Source organism: Malaya genurostris, chromosome 3 (assembly GCF_030247185.1).
Source record: "Malaya genurostris strain Urasoe2022 chromosome 3, Malgen_1.1, whole genome shotgun sequence".
Classification (NCBI taxonomy): domain Eukaryota; kingdom Metazoa; phylum Arthropoda; class Insecta; order Diptera; family Culicidae; genus Malaya; species Malaya genurostris.
In genome coordinates, this window is record NC_080572.1 from 296527787 (window position 1) to 296545468 (window position 17682).

The 17682-nt window shown below is 36.4% G+C and overlaps 1 protein-coding gene across 2 annotated transcripts in view; it reads left to right on the forward strand.

Moving 5' to 3' along the window:
- Positions 1-17682, forward strand: part of LOC131435237 (uncharacterized) — a 401022-nt gene that overhangs the window by 316657 nt on the left and 66683 nt on the right. For both annotated transcript variants that reach the window (XM_058602906.1, XM_058602907.1), the window contains exon 9: positions 12496-12654. In XM_058602906.1, the coding sequence (XP_058458889.1) occupies positions 12496-12654 (159 nt within the window). The remainder of the gene's footprint in view (positions 1-12495; positions 12655-17682) is intronic.

The window sequence follows — 17682 nt, forward strand, 5'->3', positions numbered from 1 at the left end:
GTAGTAATATATGAACGTTGCGAGTATCACACATATGCAGTTCGGTTACGGCAGTCAAGAACTAGAGCGAGTGACTGTATATAATTCGATGATTCGATAGTGTTTCATGAAATGGTCAAATCGTTTTGCACTGTTGGGTCTCGTACAACGCGGTTTTCTTTTTGCCAGCTCTGTACATTTCACTAAATACATAGCGAGTTGAAACAGCAGTGAATTTAAATTTTTCTTTTCTTATATTGGTGTCAAAGAAAAGTGGCCACTGATGAAGGTTGGAATCGATTTCTTAGAATTGTTTTTCCATAAATACGTTTATTTCTCAAGGCAATTTACATAAGTTGTTCTTCGCCGTAGCATCACTTTTACATAGAATTCTTATCCTAATATAATACTAATATAGTCACATCAATTTGAGTTTAATAAAGCATATTCCTCTTATTTTTTAAATATCATATTATTTAAACCAAACGATGAACTGCTATAAATTTAAAAATAAGCTGAAATTTTTATACATTTTGTGGTTGATTTCATAACCCACATGGAGTTTTTTTTATCAGCACATCATTTTTTATAAAATTTTGCTTTTGGATGAACTAATGGACGCAGTAGGAGTCAGAACTAAGACTCAAAAGGGTCAATTATTAAATTGAAACTTCAATTGTCTTTATGAAATGATTAAGAAGTTTCATGTAAGAAAGGTCACGAAAAAATTTCTGATAATTATTGACTGTATTATTAATCTAAATAGGAAATGGGATAAAAATGTTATAAAAATACATTGCTGTTTCAATGCACACATTTTCTCTCTGATTCTTTTCGTTTATTCTATAGAATTATCATCGTCACTTGGTAGCTGTTCTGATTTAAGCATTTCTGACAATATTTTCGCCGGTCTTACAATTCTGGATAAAAACCGAGCATAAGGAAAGGTAGTGAACAATGGCGGCCTCGTGTGAACAGCAACCAACAGTTCTATTGCCAATAACGCATTCACAGCAACGGCGCTGGATTCCCAAATATCCAGTCGAATTTGTAGTGTACTCGATATAGTACTTGTAAGCTTTTAAAAATGAGACTTATTACCGGCCCGAATAGCTTTTTTGTGATCTGTGTGTCTCAATTGGGTCATCTCGTGATAAAGCTTTAAATCCAAAATTACTTGGCAGAACATCCTTTTCAAAAGCTTCTATTTCAGAGCTACGATATTCCGATACTTGTTGCTCTCGTTCTCGGATTGATAATATTATCTTATTAGAACTTCCCGTTCGCAATTTGAACAAAATTATTAAACCTGTAAAAACCTGGAAGCGTTCCTCTGAGAGTGAAAATCACTTACTGAGTTAATTATGTATTCTCAGATATTTTCTGGAAAATATGGAGCTTTCTACACAATATACCCAAAAATTAAAGAGATCGATTCAGCGAATCAAGTTTTTAATGGACATGGTCGATAAATGCTTGATTTGAAATTATGCAAAGGTTATAACTCAAAAACGAAAAATAATGCATCACTATTTTTTTATATCTGTTGTTGTTTCAAATTTTAGAATAAATATAAAAATATATAGCGCTATCAGTCTACAAACCATGAAAACCATCATGAAGATATTCGATTGACGTTTTCAAACACAAAATTCCAACTTTATCTTTATCACACATTTTTCCAGAAAACTGTACACATCCCTCGATAACATATCTTTATGATAACTTTTGACACTGTAATGAAATTTTCATTCTTTCTTTCATTATATTTTCTTTACATCCATCAGCAACACGTAAAAAACTGACACTCGCTCTAGTTCTTGACTGCCATAACCGAATTTCATATGTGTAATACTCGCGACGTTCATGTATTACTACCATTCATATATGAACCACATACCAGTAATACCACTGACAGACATGTGATTTCCGTACAATGATTTCTGTACAACGTTGTACGCGTACAACGATGAGGTGACAGACTTGTTTTGCGCACAGAATGAATGTACTGTGAAACGAAAAAACTCAAAATTTAGCTTTATTTCCCAGCTCCGATAATCGATAATGTAGAAACCAAAAATTTTTGTGGGTTGAAGATTATTACTAGGTAACTAATTTATGACAGATATAATCTTGTCTATCTGTCTTAGCTATTTAACTACAGGGTGATTTTTTAAGAGCTTGAGAACTTTTTTAAACAATAAAACGCATAAAATTTGCAAAATCTCATCGGTTCTTTATTTTAAACGTTAGATTGGTACATGACATTTACTTTTTGAAGATAATTTCATTTAAATGTTGACCGCGGCTGCGTCTTAGGTGGTCCATTCGGAAAATCCGCTTTTTTATCGACAAATTTTGTTCAGCGATGAGGCTCATTTCTGGTTGAATGGCTACGTAAATAAGCAAAATTGCCGCATTTGGAGTGAAGAGCAACCAGAAGCCGTTCAAGAACTGCCCATGCATCCCGAAAAATGCACTGTTTGGTGTGGTTTGTACGCTGGTGGAATCATTGGACCGTATTTTTTCCAAGATGCTGTTGGACGCAACGTTACAGTGAATGGCGATCGCTATCGTTCGATGCTAACAAACTTTTTGTTGCCAAAAATGGAAGAACTGAACTTGGTTGACATGTGGTTTCAACAAGATGGCGCTACATGCCACACAGCTCGCGATTCTATGGCCATTTTGAGGGAAAACTTCGGAGAACAATTCATCTCAAGAAATGGACCGGTAAGTTGGCCACCAAGATCATGCGATTTGACGCCTTTAGACTATTTTTTGTGGGGCTACGTCAAGTCTAAAGTCTACAGAAATAAGCCAGTAACTATTCCAGCTTTGGAAGACAACATTTCCGAAGAAATTCGGGCTATTCCGGCCGAAATGCTCGAAAAAGTTGCCCAAAATTGGACTTTCCGAATGGACCACCTAAGACGCAGCCGCGGTCAACATTTAAATGAAATTATCTTCAAAAAGTAAATGTCATGTACCAATCTAACGTTTAAAATAAAGAACCGATGAGATTTTGCAAATTTTATGCGTTTTATTGTTTAAAAAAGTTCTCAAGCTCTTAAAAAATCACCCTGTATTTGTATGTGAGTGTTCATTGGATGACAGTATCACTCATATCAAATTTTATGATTTTAAGGTACATTTTTGACACGTTTGTTCTGGGATACAGGATTTTTTCCTTCGTTGTTTGAATGTAATTAGCATTAGAAAAAATTAGATGTTCATAATTTTGATGTTCTACCGTAACATTCACTGATAAAAATAAAAAAAAAACAAATATAAATATAGAATGGAGGAAATATGAAAGGCTTTTAGAACTAATTTTCGGAACACGAGCACTATGTTTTTGCAACGACGCTGATTTCTACCAAAATGGTGATGAATCACTAAATTTTGTTTGTAAATCTTACCGACTTTTGCAAAATCCGCATAAATTTCAAGGTGTTTAGTCATAATTCCTTTTTCACCCGCATATTCACGATTAAAATAAGAGCGCGTAAACTATTAAGATTGAGTCTCAAAATGGTAAATAAATCTAAGATAATATTAGTATGTAACCATCAGAAACGGCATGGCACACACATATTTCAGAAATATTCTGTCAACATAACAGTTTATTCATCACGAAATTTTCATAAAAAGGATTATGTTCATCATAAAACTGAATTTAAAACCTTCTTGAATTTTAAATCATTCCGAAATAGATTTGACATAGGTTTGATGTTATTATATAATAGCAAAGTGCTTTAGAAATTTTATGAAAAACGGTCTAGTACACTGGAATATAATCTGATAATGGTTTTATTAAGATTTTGAAAAGTTTAAAGTTGTTATGCTATATTTATTAAGTAACACTGAAAACTATTACAAGTATTTCTTAAATTGAATATGTAACTTGGTACGTGTTCTGCTTCAATTTACTCACACTGAAAGACATGATTCGCTGTTTTCTCTATTCATACCCAAAATAAGACTCTTTCTAAACAATTTAAAAACAAGTTTTCTTTCCATCGAACGGCATTCAACCCGATGATACAAGACGAAGTAATAAGAAGATTTAGAGTTTCCAGAAGTGAATATAGGGGACCAATGTTATACATGGAATTTCGATAGGTCATCAATAAACAGGATGATTACACAATTGGTTTATTCATGTATTGGATATTTATCGTTTATTATTACCACATGTGCTTCAAAATATGAATCATTATGTTTTTAGATCCATTTCAACAATAATCTTACTTGTTATTGAATAGAAAACAATTACTCAATAGTGCTGATTTTTTGTACAAATATGAATAAATTGTTTTCCTTATTTTTATTTCAAAACTTCACCAAATTAATGAATATTTCTTGGTTTGACTGCTTTTTGAAAATATGCTACAAAGTATATAAGTTTTATGCTGCTTGTTAGCATTTTACCGAGATTTTTTTCAAAATATGACGATGGTTGTTTATTATTTGATGCTCAGAAGAAGGAAATATTGTTTCATGAGTTCACCATCGTTCGCCAATGGCGCTGGTAGCAGTAAACAGTGATGTGATTTTGCGCAGTACAACGATGAATGACCGTAGTACGGAAATCACCGTTGTATCATGATGCTCGCGTGATACCACCGTGATTCAGGGTGACAGACATGTGATTTCATGGTGTACAGTGATACCTATATCACATGTCTGTCATAAGCATAAGTTCTCGCTTTGTAGCTTTCTAGGTTGTACCCGAAGTATGATCGTGTATGTATTATGCAAAGGTTGATACTCATTTCCTTCTTTTCGTTACTTTGATTTCTAAGCCCTGCGCTTGAGTTGCATAAACTACTAGAAAAAAGCACCATGCGTTTCATTCTCTCAGAATTTGATGGGGACGCATGGTCGACTGTTATTAATTTTTTAGAAAAAAATCAAATTTTTTGGTCGTCCACATTTTTAAAAAATATGGAAACATACCACTTCAACATGTCCAACAATTCTTTATTTATCACTAAAAAATCCAGGGTGGTGCAAAAATTGGAAGAGGAAAAAAATATGTTTCAAAATTTTCTAGTATTTTTTAATAAAAGAAATACATCTTCAAAAATTTTTAAAAAAATTGTGAAGCATCCCCATAATGCCTTAAATATGCCTGATTTTTTCCAAATTTTTCGGAGAAGCAGTTTCTTCAAAAATCAAATAAAATAATCAATAGAACCACCCTAGCTTCGTCAATATGGCAGTTAAAGGGTTGAAACTTTGAGAAAATTGTATACAGTCTATGACCTTTCGAATGTGGTATAACAATATGAATTCCCTTTGGGGGCAGATTTTACATGCTTATCCTGCTATAGCCTTTGGTACAACTAATCGACTGTTGTTTTAACTAATCTGTCATTTTTGATTTATCGTGCTGGCAGCTTAGCAACGACACCCAACAAGTAATGAAATGTTTCAGTTGAGCAATGCCAAACACCCTGAGCGAACAATGAAACGTTTCAATGAGATGTCACTCGTGCAATTGAGCAAAGACACAATCCCAGCAAAGTTACTTGTATGCATGCAAGCAAAAAAATGTCTCAGTTGTTTCAACCAATTATTCAGTTATTTGAACTTAAAACGCCAACTGCAATAAATCTTTTTTACTGTTAGCCTTTTCGGGGGGCAGCTAATCGTTCACTGCTTGAACAACGAAATTATACCTAATTAACTGCTTATATCTTTATCACTAAACTCACAAAGGATATAGAAATGAACCAAAAGATTACAATTCTCAAAAGGGAACTCACCAGAAAAATGGTCACAGGGAATTGGGAAATTTTTCCTTCACTTGCAGAATGGCTCGCTGGTAAACCTGATGCTACAGATACACTTTCAACAAAATACAAATAGTACCACTTCACTTTAGCAGCAAATTTTTAAGCGTTAAGCGGTTTTAATAACATTGACATGAACTGTCCTAGAATACATTACTCTCAGATGAAATTAAAACATTTATACTGTAGGAATATCTATTTAACACATGGAAAACTTGTTTTACAATTAACTGTTATATTCTTCTGCATACTTTCACTTACATAAAACGACCACTACGTAACTAACATAAATCACGTTCATTTACCATTGAAGATTTTCAATATGAAACGCTTCTGGTGAAATGAAGAGGTTTTTTGTTCTGCGTTTTTCTGTCTTCGTTCTCCGCCAAGTGACAGCATTTGAATACAACAATTTCGGTTACCTGAATGGTTATATCAAAATCAACAGATATATTAGTTAAATCAACAACATTTTAGTTGAAACAACCAGGGCGTGAAACAATAATTGCAATATTGTAATTTTGTGATCTGCGGGTTCTCCGTGTGTTTGCAGAGTTTTGTGGCAATAACGACATGATGATCGGGGGCTCGCTCTTCCCCCATCACGCAGCGCATAAAGTCAGGTGGGTTTCCCGCGATGGACATACTGAACAGTGAACATCAAATCGACCACATCTGCATCACCCGGGAATAGAGACGGAGCCTTCTTGTAGTCCAGAATAAACGCTGTGCCGACACCTTCTCATCGAAGTAATTCGCCTACGTAATGCGCGGGTCATGCGACAGGAGGAGAGGCTCGGGCAACGATTCAACACACGCCGATTAGAAGACCCAGCAGTTAAGAGGTCATTTGTGTAAGAACTGGAGACCAGAGCTGCGGGTATTCTTGAAGGTGGCAGCGTAGAGGAACAGTGGACGGCGTTCAAGAATGCCTTTACAAAGACCTGCGAAAACAACCTCGGTGAGCGACCGGAGGAAGGTGTAGATCACAAATGATACCTGGCGGAAATACAAGGGTGCCAGAGAAGGACGCGGCTGGTCAGCTGCTAACCGATCCTACTGACCAGTTGAAACGTTGCTTTGAACACTTCGCACAACTTCTTCAAGTTTCGACGGTCAACCAGCCAGCAACATCTCGTCATGAGCCGCCAAGAGTGCGACGCATATCTCGGGCATAGCTCCGAGGCGCCATCTTTACCGAAGATCAAAGCCGCCATCCAAAACATGAATTCCAACAAGGCTCCTGGGGTCGATCGCAGATCAGCGGAGTTGCTCAAAGCTGACCCCACGCTATTTGCTCAAATGCTGCATCAACTATTTCGGAATATCCGGGACACCACGACATTCCCGGTCGACTGGATGCTGGGCGTTTTAGTGACGGTCCCGAAGAAGATGGTCTCATTGGAGAGGTATCATGTTACAGTGTATTGTTCTTAAAGTTCTGTGTAAAGTTATCCTCAACCGGACCGAGGGCAGCAGGCAGGATTCCGTGCCGGAAGATCCTGTGTGGATCATATTGTCACGCTCCGTATTATTCTGCAGCAAGTCAATGAATTCCAAGAGTCCCTTTACTAGGTTTAATTTAATTTGAATTTTTGTTTATTAAACTTGTTTTGGCCTTTTTTTAATTTATCTATTCGCAAAACTTTCGGGAACGGAAATCAGTTTAGCCGAAGTCAGTTAAATTCGCCTGATGGATTGTTAACCACTTCATAAGAATCGAAATTTTCGATAATCAGTGTAGCCATCTTAGAGAAATCGTAGTGCGTTCCCCATAAAATCTATGGGTATCTTCTGGGATCGAAAGCCGAATACCGGTAAAACTGAAATAAGTTCATTTGGTTGTCGACTCTCAAAATCTGTGAACCCGATAAACCCGATAAATTTTTGTGAAATTTTTCACACTAACCACCCTGTATCTCCTCAACCGGAAGTCGGATCTGGTAACAAAAACAAGCAGTTTTTATGCGATCCAAAGACGAATGTTAGATGGACGAAATCGGTTCAGCCATCTACTAGCAAAATGAGTGACATTATTTCAATTTCGTTAAATATATCATCCTATAGTTCCAGAGCCAGAAGTCGGATCCAAATGAAAATCAGAAACCTTATATGGGAGCATAGGTCTGTTCATATGAGTCTAAATTTGTAGAAATCAGTTAAGCCATCCCCGAGAAAATGTAGTATAAATCAATATAAATAGCAAAGCAAAGTCTTGGCATTACATTCCTTTTGTGGAATTTGGCCTTCCTGTTTCAACAGACTTCGCAGCCGATTCTTAGTGTACAGAATCATTGCATGGCTAGTACTATGGATCCTACTGACACTAAGAACCCTTCCAGGTCGGGGCTCGAACATACGACAACTCAATATAAATATGAAATTGTTTTGAATTTGAAATTACTGACATCTTTCCAATACATATGTCGTGTTCGAATGATTATGTTGCCAAAATCGAACCGTGCTAAAATCGAACCGTTATAATAAAAGGCTGCTGTGTATAGTCTTTTAGATGCTAAGAAATAATTGCACGAAACAGTATTGAAAATCGTACTTCACTTTGCTTCGAAACATCGCTTTATCATCAAGCGCGTACAATTTCTACTACTGGAATAAAGTGAAAAGTCGCTTACACAAAAATTTTGACAATCTATGGCTTGTTGGATAGCTTTTACCGTGCGGAATCTAAGTCAAAAAACATATTCTGTTTTCAAGGACAATTGTGACAGATATTGTCAAACAACTGAAAATTTTGACATAATCCTCAAAAGTAAACATCCCATCTCAAACCCATTCAATAGCGTTCAAGGTGACACACACATAGAGTGTTGCCAAAAAGATACGCCATTAAGGGCTGAGGCCATCCCTTCATCTTCAGGACACAATGAAAACACACCCTGAAGATGTAGGGGTGTATCTGCGGACGTAGGACTACGTATTTCTTCACCACACCGAGACAACAAAAAAGTTTGGAATTTCATAATGATATCCTATGGTTTTTAGCCACAAGAATATCGGATGCGAATCGTAAGACCGCCTAATGAAGTCACGAAAATTGGAATTGCAATAAAAAACTCTGCAAAATTCATACGAAATACATGCAAAAGTCGAAACATTTTTTTTAATAAGTGGGTGAATCGTTTTAATGAGGTGAAAAATGTCGACGACGGCAGCTTGGATACGATAATTGTTTTACATTTTCCGATATATTATATTCGAAAACTTCCACGAAAATGTAGATTTTTCGAGATTTTGATGTAAATATAAGATTTTATTCCTGAAATTTTACACGATGCTAAGTTCATTGAGTTGGTAAGCAAAATTTCTTAGACGTGCACTTACGTCAAATCCACGTAAGTGCCTACAATTTCTTCAATTTTAAAAACTTCTGTGAAAATATCGATTTTTTTTTTTGAGATTTTTTGTAAATATAAAGTATAAATTCGAGAAATTTCAGCTGAAAGTAAATTTAGTCGGTTGGTACACGAACATTTTTGGCTGCGTGCTTAGCTAAGTCACAAAAAAACTGTAAGAATTTCTTGAGATTTTGAGTAAATATGATAGAATTTCTTGTTAAAAATTGAAACTATTTTTTCTCGTAGATTCTAGCTGGTATCAAATTCATTCGATTGGTGTACAAAAATGCTTAACTGTATTTAGCGTTCTTCGAATACTTCTAATATTCTAAAATTTCTGAGAAAATATCGAGTTTTTTGAGACATTTTCAATAAAATTGAAATTGATTTCTTCTAAAACATATAGCTGATGTCAAATGCAATCTATTGGTATATAAAAATGCATATGTCGTCGCGTCGAATTTGAAGAAATGTCGAAAATACAAAGTTTTCGATAATTTATGCTTGGACTTTTGGTTACGTTTTTGATCATAACTTGCATTTAAAAAGAAAGGTTATTGAAAAAAAACACTTATATTGTGATAGACGTAATTGTCTAATGATAAACAAATTTTAAAAATCGGACTTCTAACTTCAACAGACTTTAGTTGAAACTTTTTTTAATAACTTTGAATAGAATATTCGGTATTCCAACGTTTCAAATGGATTTTATTTCGAATGAATTTATCTCTCTAATGGTAAAAAAAGTTTTGAAATCGGTCCAAAAATGGCTTAGTCAGTCAAAATTAGCGTTCCCACTTTTTTACTCCTTTGGTATTCGGAGTGTTAATAGATAGATTGACCTATTTTGGAAAAACAAAATATGCAATTTGACATTTTAATAAAAAAAATTCGTCATATTTGAGTCAACTATAAAATGAACAATGACTACACTCAAAAACATTGATAACATCATGAATCGAAACCAAACAATTTACAAACTGCTGATGAACCGAGTTTAGATAAATAAATGTGAAATTTAGATTGAAAATGAAAATTTCAGCAAAAACAGGGTAGTGCCTTTCGAAGTGTATTGTTTTACCCAACCATATAAAATTGCTATATTACAGAATTACTACAAGCATGAAAGTATAATATCTACTATAGTAAAATATGAATTGTCTTCGGTTTTAGCGATTTGTTAAATAAGAACGGTTGTTTTATACTGCTCCGACGTTTCGAAGTTTCCCTTGAAAAAGACTATAACCAGTGGTCGAAACGTCGGGCAGTATAATTCACAGCTGTTCTTATTAACCAGGCCGCTGAAGCCGAAAACATAATTATTGCTCAATACCTGTACGGTCTATTTATCATATTTCAAAAGTTATTCACACTTTCAGAAAAAAATTCGAATACGACCGAAAGTTATAGGTTTCCAGTAACGGTTAATATGGGATCGCTGTATCTTGAGGGCCGAAGCAGAGTGTTTTAGAGGGCTATTTTCACACTTCAAATTTGATTTTCTCAGAAACGGTGACGAATACAAAAAAAAACAACTGACAATCTCTTAGACAACTAGTTTAGATTATTCTGTGAAAATTTCAGAATTATTCATTGACCTTAGCGGTCAGGAAAGTCTTTTTTCTGAAGGAAGAATTGCTTAGCTGAAAACGGCTTCTTTTAGCTTGTTAATTGAATATTTCGCCCTCAAAAACATGGATCAAAAATCTATCCTGACAATGTCTAGATAATTTAGTTTAGATGCGATTAGTGCATAAAAACATGTATGTTGTCGCGATAAAAATAAAGTGAATGTTATTTTTGTGAAGGTTAGTCGATTTCTATGGCGACGCCATTGTTTTCTGCCTAGTTCCATGGTAACGTAACGAAACATGAGAGAGAAACAAAATCGGCTCAAAAAGGCTGCCAAACAAGCGGTTGCTCTATTGGATTTTATGTGGTGTAGTCAAACTTGTAACCGAAAATATCAAAACTTTCTTCGAACCACATCGTGAGTCATTTTGCACATATGCGAGAGAGCATGGAGAGAAATGTAATACGCACAGCGAACCACGTGGTTTTACGCGACCTACTGGCCTCAGCCCTTACGTTATCAAGCATGCATGTGAAATCTCCACACAAAATAACTCGTTGCGGATCGAAAGATTTTTTCACCGATCTAGTATTCTTTTCTTCGACAACCGAACACCTATGCAACCATTTATGCACCAAACACCCATCTAGTAAGCATGGGCAATTGTTTCAACGGAAAATTCCAATATCCGTGTTCAATATTTTCTTCCAATATAAAAACTGTGTGTGGTTTCTCATTTTAATTCAGAATTTTCTATCGGACTTTTGTAACAAATTTTTATTCTAGATCCTTCAAGTTCATTTATTATTTGATTTGTGATCAAAACTGACGTTGACACCATGTCTCGATTTTCAACTCGACTCTACAATGCGAATAGTTTGAAGTTCCGTTTTCTCGATTGAAACTGACCTTTAAATAAATTTCGATTAAGATAAACAGTATGTTTTAAAAAACGAATGCCAAAATGAATGAAATGTCCGATAGAAGCAGTATAACTTTTTTTGATGATGATCGAACCGACACAAATTCTGCGCTGATATTTCTAATCGAACTAAAAACCCAACTCAATAACACACCACTCGAATTTTCGACCATCAGTTTATTTTATATTTCTAAAAACTCTACTCCACACATTTACAACAGAAAAAAATGCACTTTTATTCGGAAAGCCCAGGCAAAATTGTTTGTCGAACCTCTCCGGTGGTGGGGCAACGTTGGTCCATGCCAAACGCACCGTGCAAGCTTTGCAATTTTCGATTCCTGCCACGTGCATTCCGGCTAAGCTGCTGCTACCGAATTGCAATTTCTGTACCACCACCACCTGGCTCAGGGCAAACCGGGCACCATCCATAAAACATCGATGGATACTGTTTTGCGGTTTAGCGGTAAACTTTGGCTGCCAGCGTGCCACAGAAGAAGACGAACAAAAAAAAATGCCCGTCGAGAACATGTTAATTCCTTTTCCGACCAAGCTGAAGCTGAAAAAATCGGCTTTCTCTGACACGAAAAAGTGCCAACATTTACGGGTTTTCTTTTTTATCGCTGTGAAAATTCGCTCCGAAAACTTCCTGAGCAAGACGTAGTGGCCAATAATGCAGCGAAAACCCGGATTGGAGAAAAAAAAAACTGCTCGATCGGGAACATAAATTTCATTTTCACCTTGTCCGGTTAGATAGTTTCCGGAGCACCAGCGTCATTCAGTAGCAGAAGCACCCGCTCTTTGGCCAATTGGTTGTTAATGTTCACCTTTTTTATTGTGTTTCCGCTTTTCTTCCCCCTTTTGCAGGTCCATCGCCAGCCTGAACAAGACATCCCGAGCGGTCCGGGCGTGGTCGGATTGCACCGGAGAACGTGACCACTTGATCTTCTACGATGGCAGCAGCACAAACGACCCGGTCCTGGCCAAATACTGCGGTGGCGACTGGCTGCCGAAGGTTGTTTCGAGGTGAGTTTCGATTTAAGGTCATCTATTTTTTGTTTGTTTGGTGTGTTGTGTTTCGATCGAGAAAAGGGTTCCGTTTTCTGTTCCGCGAAGTTGATACATTTTTCCAAAGTACAATATTGTTCATTGCACTTGTTTTGTGAAGATTGACAATGATATTCTTTCGGTCCGGGGCAGAACCAGAACCGGGCACCGGGAAAAGCTATTGTTTAGATGACTAAAGTGAGACCGGCTGCTGAATCTTCAATGTTCAATCTGCAATCTTCAATCTTTAATTTTCTGGTTCCAGTACCCGGCAATTCAGCTTCATATTGCTTTTCATAAATCACTGTCGCTGCTGCTGATGCTACTGCTGGTGTTGAAAACTTCTGATGGCACTGCGATTACACCAGCTGAGAGCGATAATAACGAGTCGTCTTTGCCATTTCTGCTGCTGCTGCCGGTACTTGGTTCAAAACTTACAACTATAAGTTAAGGGAACTGGTTTCTGTTCCACCCTGTTCATTCGTCATTTTGAAATGACAACGGCAATAACAGCTCTTAATCGCCATTTCTAACCGAATCAGAGAGCTTTCATTATCCTGATAATTTAATTCACTCTGTTTGATCACACGAACACTTCAATGGTAATTTTTCAATTCAATTTTTATGGTTGATTTAGAGTTTGATAGTTTCACTAAATCTCGTATCATGTGATCATTATCACAAGTTGTTCTTTTATTCTGTTTTGTGTTGAACTGCCCAACTGCCCATCAAACCTTTCTGCAAAAGTCCTCTGTGCTGATGCTTTTTTTTTAATCCGCTTAAAGAAATACTTCGGTGCACTTTTCAACAAATTTTGGATTAAAAAAAACACTCTTTTTGAACCAATTTGAAGAAGGTTTTTATCTTCGTCTAATATCCAAATTAAAAAGAAAAGATTTTTAACAAATGTATTTTGTACGGGAGCACGTTTAACATAAAAACATGACTAGGAGTGTATCGAAAATAAGCTATCCACATACATTTGTGTTGTACGCATGTATTTGGGATGGTTTTTTTTTTATCAGATCACAGCATGCTTTGCGTTAGGCTGTCAGCTTTCGTTTGTTTACTTGTTTGTGCGGTCGCGTATTGAAAAGGAAGTGAAAATTAAGGTTCTGGACACATGGCTAAGTGAGAAGGGTTTTACTATGCGAAAATAGGAAGAGGCAGAAAACTCGGTTCTTCCAAGTCGAAACTGGACCAGAAAGTGGTATCCCTAATCATGAAGAACAAACCAATGTCAATACGTGATTTGGTCAAAAAAGCAGGAACGAGGGTCGGAATGCTCCAGCGTTTCAAAAGGCGAAATCACCTGAAGACCTACAAGAAGCAGAAAATCTCGAAACAAAATGTAGAACAGAAGAAGCGAGCAGCAACAAGGGCCCGGAAATTGTATTCGCGTCTTTTGCAGTGTCTGGATGCATGTGCTTTTTGATGGACGATGAGACTTATGTAAAGGAGAACTCAAAAACCCTTCCAGGTCCAAAATACTTTACTGTCGTCGTTGGGGAGGATTTGAGCGATGCGGACAGGTCGATTCAAGTGGAGAAATTCGGTCGAAAGGTACTGGTGTGGCAAGCAATATGTTCCTGTGGTTTCAAGTCAACCATTTTTTACACTACCCGAACTATAAATGCATCGATCTGAGTGTCTCCAGAAACCATTCGATCTGAGTGTCTCCAGAAACCATTGCTGCTTTTATAACACTTGGATCAATAAGTCCCGAGACTAACAATGGAAACAACATTTTTTTGCAAAATTTTTTTTTATTCATCAACATAATCAACTTTCAGTGTGATACAATGGTTCCAACGTTTTTCCAATTTTTCAATACCATGTTTATAAAAAGAATTATCTTTCGCTTCAAAATAAGCTTCAGTTTCAGCGATGACCTTCTCATTTGAGCTAAATCTTTTTTCCTGGAGCATTTTTTTATGATCAGTAAAGAGCCTGTAGTCACTGGGGGCTAAATCTGGCGAGTATGGGGGGTGGGGAAGCAGATCAAAGCCCAATTCGTTCAATTTTGCCAATGTTTTCATCGACTTGTGGCAGGGTGCATTGCAGCAATCGCGGCACCCACTTGGAAAAAACCTTTTTCATGCTCAATTTTTCATGGAGGATAGTAAATACACTTCCTTTTGATATCTGTGACATCTCAGCAATCTCGCGGAGCTTCACTTTACGATCCTTCATTATAATTTTTGTCACTTCACTCACATTTTCCGGTGTAACGGCTTCCAGGTCTACCCTAGTGTTCCGCGTCATTTGTGTCGGTACGACCACTTGTTTCGCTTGCACGGTGTTTTTACCAATTAAAAAACAATGTTTTATCATAACGCGAAACCCGGTTTTTACCATTTTTTAAACAAACTACAAAACGACTTTACTCCAACCTTGATAACTCAGCTGTTTCTGGTCGGATCGACTCAAAATTTTGACCCGTTTCAAGCAAAGGTTAGTACTCTAGAAAGACGTGGCTACTGATTTACTACGAGCGCCATCTCTGCTTTAGTCTCGGGACTTATTGATCCATGTGTCATAAGAAGCTTAGCACACTCCTACTGTTTTGGTCGGATTCAGCGTCGGCTCACTATGCCAAAACCACTCTCAATTGGCTTGCGGAAGAGGGTATAAATTTCGTTGAGAAAAAATATCAATCCATCAAATTGCCCTCAGCTTCGATCCGTCGACCTTTACTTAATTCACTCTGCTTGTTCGCATGAGCACTACGCTTTCCAATAGTAATTAGATTAATACTATTTTCATGGTTGATTTTGAATTTGATTGTTTCACTTAATAACGTATCATTACGGTTTATTTGATCTTAAACAGCCAAACGTCGCCATAAAAACATGAGAGCACAAATTTTTACTTCATATAACTTATTTAATGACTACGAATCGTGCGATTCCTTTCGATAGAACTTTAATGGAGACGCATGATGTTTTGCTCAAATTTTATTAGAATCACATATTGTCCTCTGCATTTAAAAAAAATTGAAGATAATCTACCATTTACATTATTTATTTAAAATCTAAAAAGCGTGTGGATAATGTTTGAGAAAATACTGGTGGACGTCAAGTCCAATAGAACTGACTTGTTGATTAATTTTGTGAATTTTGCCACTTTCAATGCTTTGCTTTCAGAATTGTAACGGTGCAACTATACCTAAGTATGACTTATTGATGACAAACGTATTCTTCCACACAAATAACGTTGAATAAAAGGGAGTAGAATAGTACAACATACAACGTTATAGCTGTTTTTTTTTTGTAGAGTTGCATATTCAGTGGAGGAAAACTTTCCATAGTTGATTTTTTTTTATTTACATTAGAACCTGAATTGAATGTAGAAACTGAAACTGAAAGAACTAAATACGGAGCCCGGGAACCTGGTTACTTAGGATCGGAATCCAAATGAATAATTCAGCTCATTATAAAAATCTGGCACTCTTTTGCATAATCCAGGTTCTGAATTTCAATTCTGAACTTTATTTGCGAACCTGGCTTAGGGAATTGAATTCAGACTCAAAATCAATTTAATTCCGGCATACAGCTTCTGAATTACGGAATTGAATTCTGAATATGAATTTAGAAAACTGAGTTCAGGAATTAAATTATTATTTAAAAGCTAGTTCAGAAATACTAGTTGGAAGTTCAGATCTGAAGTGTTGATTCAGAATCCAGATCTAGAATTTTGCTCCTGAGAATCAGAACTATAAATACGACTTCCGAACTTATATTAAGACACAAAAGTCAGTTTCAACATCTAGTTAAGAAATCAGTTTCAAAAATCTGGCTGCAGAACTTAGGACAAAGACTCAGTTCCCGAGTTTTAGTTTTAACTTTTGAACCTGCATTCTGTTCAGTCTCTCCTAACGCACAAGAAAAGGTGACCGATTTTCGTCCATGGTTTACCTTTTATACCTTCTATACTCATCTAGATGGACTGAGAATGACTCAAAACCGTGGCCCGAGTGCGAAAATGGTAAGAAAGCGTCATGACTGTTCAACGTTGTTCCCAAAAGTTTGAGGAAACTGGATTTTTAAAGATATTTATGGTTACCTCACACTGTTGAATTTTTTTATGTTAAATTGCTGATCATATTTCTAATGACATGAAAAAATAAGTATGTGTTTTTTTAATATCTATTTATTAGAATATGAGTTAAAATTAAATTATTAAGATTTATATTTGGTGTTCAGCCCCAAGTGATGACTCTTCAGCCCTATTATAACACATGGATCAATAAGTCCCGAGACTAAAACAGAGATGACGCTCATAGTAAACCAGTAACCACGTCTTTCTAGAATCGATTCGACCAGAAACAGCTGAGTTATCGAGGTTGGAGTAGTTTGTTTAAAAAATGGAAAAAAAACCGAGTTTCGTGTTTTGATAAAACATTGTTTTTTAATGGGTAAAAACACCGTGCAAGCGAAACAATGGATTGAAAAATGCTATCCGGACTCTTGTCCATCAAAAGCAACGATTTGTCGGTGGTTCGCCGAGTTTAAACGTGGTCGTACCGGCACAAATGACGCGGAACGCTCGGGTAGACCTGTGGAAGCCGTTACACCGGAAAATGTGAGTGAAGTGACAAAAAGTATAATGAAAGATCGTAAAGTGAAGCTCCGTGAGATTGCTGAGATGACACCGATATCATATGGAAGTGTATTTACTATCCTTCATGAAAAATTGAGCATGAAAAAGGTTTTTTCCAAGTGGGTGTCGCGATTGCTTTCGATGGAACAAAAACAGCAACGAGTCGATGATTCATAAATTGAACGAATTGGGCTTTGATCTGCTTCCCCACCCCCCATACTCACCGGATTTAGCCCCCAGTGACTACTGGCTCTTTGCTGATCTTAAAAAAATGCTCCAGGGAAAAAGATTTGGCTCAAACGAGGAGGTCTTCGCTGAAACTGAAGCTTATTTTGAAGCGAAAGATAATTTTTTTTATAAACATGGTATTTAAAAATTGGAAAATCGTTGGAACCATTGTATCAC